Genomic DNA, 2,920 nt, shown 5'->3' with positions numbered 1-2,920 from the left:
AGCCAGCCCGGTCTCCTCGGAGGGCTGCCCTGCGGAGGAAGAAGAGAGAGCTGGTTGTTGAAGATCGCACCCTGTACGGTGTGCTTGCTTAAACTCGAACGCACAGCTCCCAGCGCAGCCACCGCGGGGTCAATGCGCAGGAGGGGCACGGTGGCTGTGTAGCCCAAGGGGCCCCTTGAGGGGCAGGCCTTCTGTCCTTCCGACCCCCACCTCGGCCCACCCCACTCACAGTGTGAGGAGCACAGGACTCCAGCAGAAGCTGCCCCCTCGGGTCTGGACGCAGAGAGGCCCATCCTGGGACCCCCAGGGCCCCGGTGGGCCCCCACCCCGCCCTGGGGGCAGTGCAGAGCCCCAGGGGGAGTGGCCACCCCTAGTCCAGCCTGGCTTTGATCACCACTGCTGTCCACACCAAGTCCGCCCCCAGGAAGGGCCATCTGCTGGTTCTCTCTCACATCCGCCACCCTCTCTCCACTAACTGATTTTGAACAAGGCATGGTGTGGAGAGAACACACCAGCCTGAAACAAGTCCTGCAGGATGGAGGCCACCCCGCGGAACAGACGAGACAAGCAAGGAGAGCATGGGAATCTGTACTTAATTGTCCCACAGGGATGACTGCACAGTGAAAAGGACTGGTTGTCACCAGGAACAAACCCGGGTTGGCCACCCCGGGGTTCCAGCAGGAGGACGCGCAGGACTGGGCACATTGGTCCTCTTGGCTCCAATCCATCACAGCGAGAAGCTGCAAAGCAGAACCAACAATGGGAGAAGGTCCAGTGGGGGAGGGGGTGGGGTCCAGGGGAGACGGGCCCCAGCTTCCAGAACCCCGTCCCGAGGACACACACGGACCCCCAGAGACACGTGTGCCCAGGGAAGCTTGTCACAGACTCAGAGCCAGGGTTCTTACTGCGGGCCCCTCTGCTGGGCAGACACTCAATCCAGCCCCAGGGTGGAGGGTGTAAGCACAGACAGAGCATGGAGGCACAGGGAGCCCCCATCCGTGGGGGTGCTGGGGGCCCTCCTGACACCCCAGCTCCTGGATGCCAGCCCCACACGTGGGCCTCTCGGAGGACGGCAGTCAGGACCGCTGGGAGGACCCCTCTCCTCACAAAACCCTTTAAAGCTCACTTCCAAAAGCAACATGCTGAGTAAATTATACTGTGAAGATCCAAGATATAATAGAACATGTTTTTTTAAAGAGTGTATGTTTTTTAAACAATTGTTTTAACATTGTCAGAAGAAATTCTCAGGTCTTGGGAAACAGTTTCCAGTAACAGAAGCCTAACACAAAGTAACTGATGCTCCCCACCAAAAAAGTGCAAGAGCTGGACAAAAGGGAGAGCATGTTATCATAGGACTACAAGGGCAGCCTCAGGCATGACAGAACAATGGTCTGCAGGATGTATGTTTAATTATTTTATGATGAACAAAGAATAATTTATTTCTAAAGTGGAAGTGAAAGTCGCTCAATCGTGTCCAACTCTGTGATCCCATGGACTATATCCCATGGAATTCTCCAGGCCAGAATACTGGAGCGGGTAGCCTTTGCCTTCTCCGGGGGATCTTCCCAACCCAGGGATCGAACCCAGGTATCTCACATTGCAGGTGGATTCTTTACCAGCTGAGCCACAAGGGAAGCCCAAGAGTACTGAAGTGAATAGCCTATCCCTTCTCCAGTGGAGCTTCCCGACCCAGGGATCAAAGCAGGGTCACCTGCATTGCAGGCGGATTTTTTACCAACTGAGCTATGAGGGAAGCCCTAAATCACCACATTATTTAATATCTGAGTGATGCCAAATTAACCATTCAAATATGACTGGAATTAATGCCCATCACTGAAGGTGTGTTTATCAGTCTGCCATGCACTGTCCTCCACTCTTCCCACCGGATCTCCTAAAGGGGTGTGGGCTGAAACACGCCCCAGAGCCACCCACGTCCAGACTCCTGGAGCCTGTCACCTCACAAGGCCAAGGGGACCCTGCAGATGTGATGAGGGGAAGGGTCCTGGGAGGGAGGTCCCCCTGGATTCACAGGGTCAGGGAGGACATGACCACAGGGTCATCGTCAGAGGGAAACAGGAGGTGGGAGTCAGAGAGAGGCCTTGAGGAGGGCAGCAGAGAGCAGAGCGCTTGGCCTGGAAGGTGGGGGGTGGGCCCCCGGGGGCCTCCAGGAGGGAGCAGCCCCTCCTCCACGCAGGCTTCCCCAGAGACGCTGATTCTGGGCTCCTGGCAGGGCTGTCTGGGAGCTTCATAGTTGGGCAGGCATGTGTGTAAGATGTCACTGTGATGCAGGTGTGACTGTTATTCCCATTTTGCAGATGAGGAAACAGAGGCACAAAGAAGTAACTTGTCTTCAGCTGCAGAACTACTCAGCGTCAGAGGTGGGCTTGAACCTGCTGCTCTGGGCTTCCCCGCTCCCCACACAAAGGGCTTCCGAGAGGAAGCAGAGCGGTACTGGGAGGAGACCACCAGCAGACCCCTGTACCTCAAACCCACCCCCAGTGCCACCCTTTCCCAGCAGGGGCCTCCAGCCACCACCCTGGCTGCTGACACCAAAACCCACCAGGCACCGCCTTCCCCAGACACCCCTCGGGGACACACACACACAGCCCCGGAAACACACCAGATGCACGCTGACCGCCCTGTGCCCCAGCCACCTCATCCCCCAGTCCATTCCAGCCCTGCTCCACGGCCACTCCAGCGCATCTGCCTCCCCCAGCCACAGGGCCCGAACCACCCAGGGCCCTGGAAGAACACAGGCGGCTGCGCTCATCGAGGCCACCACCCAGCAGCGCCCTTGCCCAGCTTTCACCCTGAAAGGGCCCCTTTCCACGCCCGCCGGCGTCAGTAAGGCCCGTCACCTGTTCATCGGTGTCACCAGCAGCCTGCCACGCACTGGACGGGGCCAGACATAGGACTGTTA

General features: G+C 58.0%; 1 protein-coding gene across 1 annotated transcript in view; it reads right to left on the bottom strand.

The window, feature by feature from the left end:
* Positions 1-2,920, bottom strand: part of RGS12 (regulator of G-protein signaling 12) — a 95,451-nt gene that overhangs the window by 86,240 nt on the left and 6,291 nt on the right. The window contains 2 exon segments of the mRNA XM_010848109.1: positions 78-154; positions 230-332. Of these exon segments, the coding sequence (XP_010846411.1) occupies positions 78-154; positions 230-332 (180 nt within the window).

This window comes from Bison bison, unplaced genomic scaffold, assembly GCF_000754665.1.
Source record: "Bison bison bison isolate TAMUID 2011002044 unplaced genomic scaffold, Bison_UMD1.0 scf7180017849866, whole genome shotgun sequence".
Classification (NCBI taxonomy): domain Eukaryota; kingdom Metazoa; phylum Chordata; class Mammalia; order Artiodactyla; family Bovidae; genus Bison; species Bison bison.
This window is presented reverse-complemented; position numbering and strand designations above follow the sequence as displayed.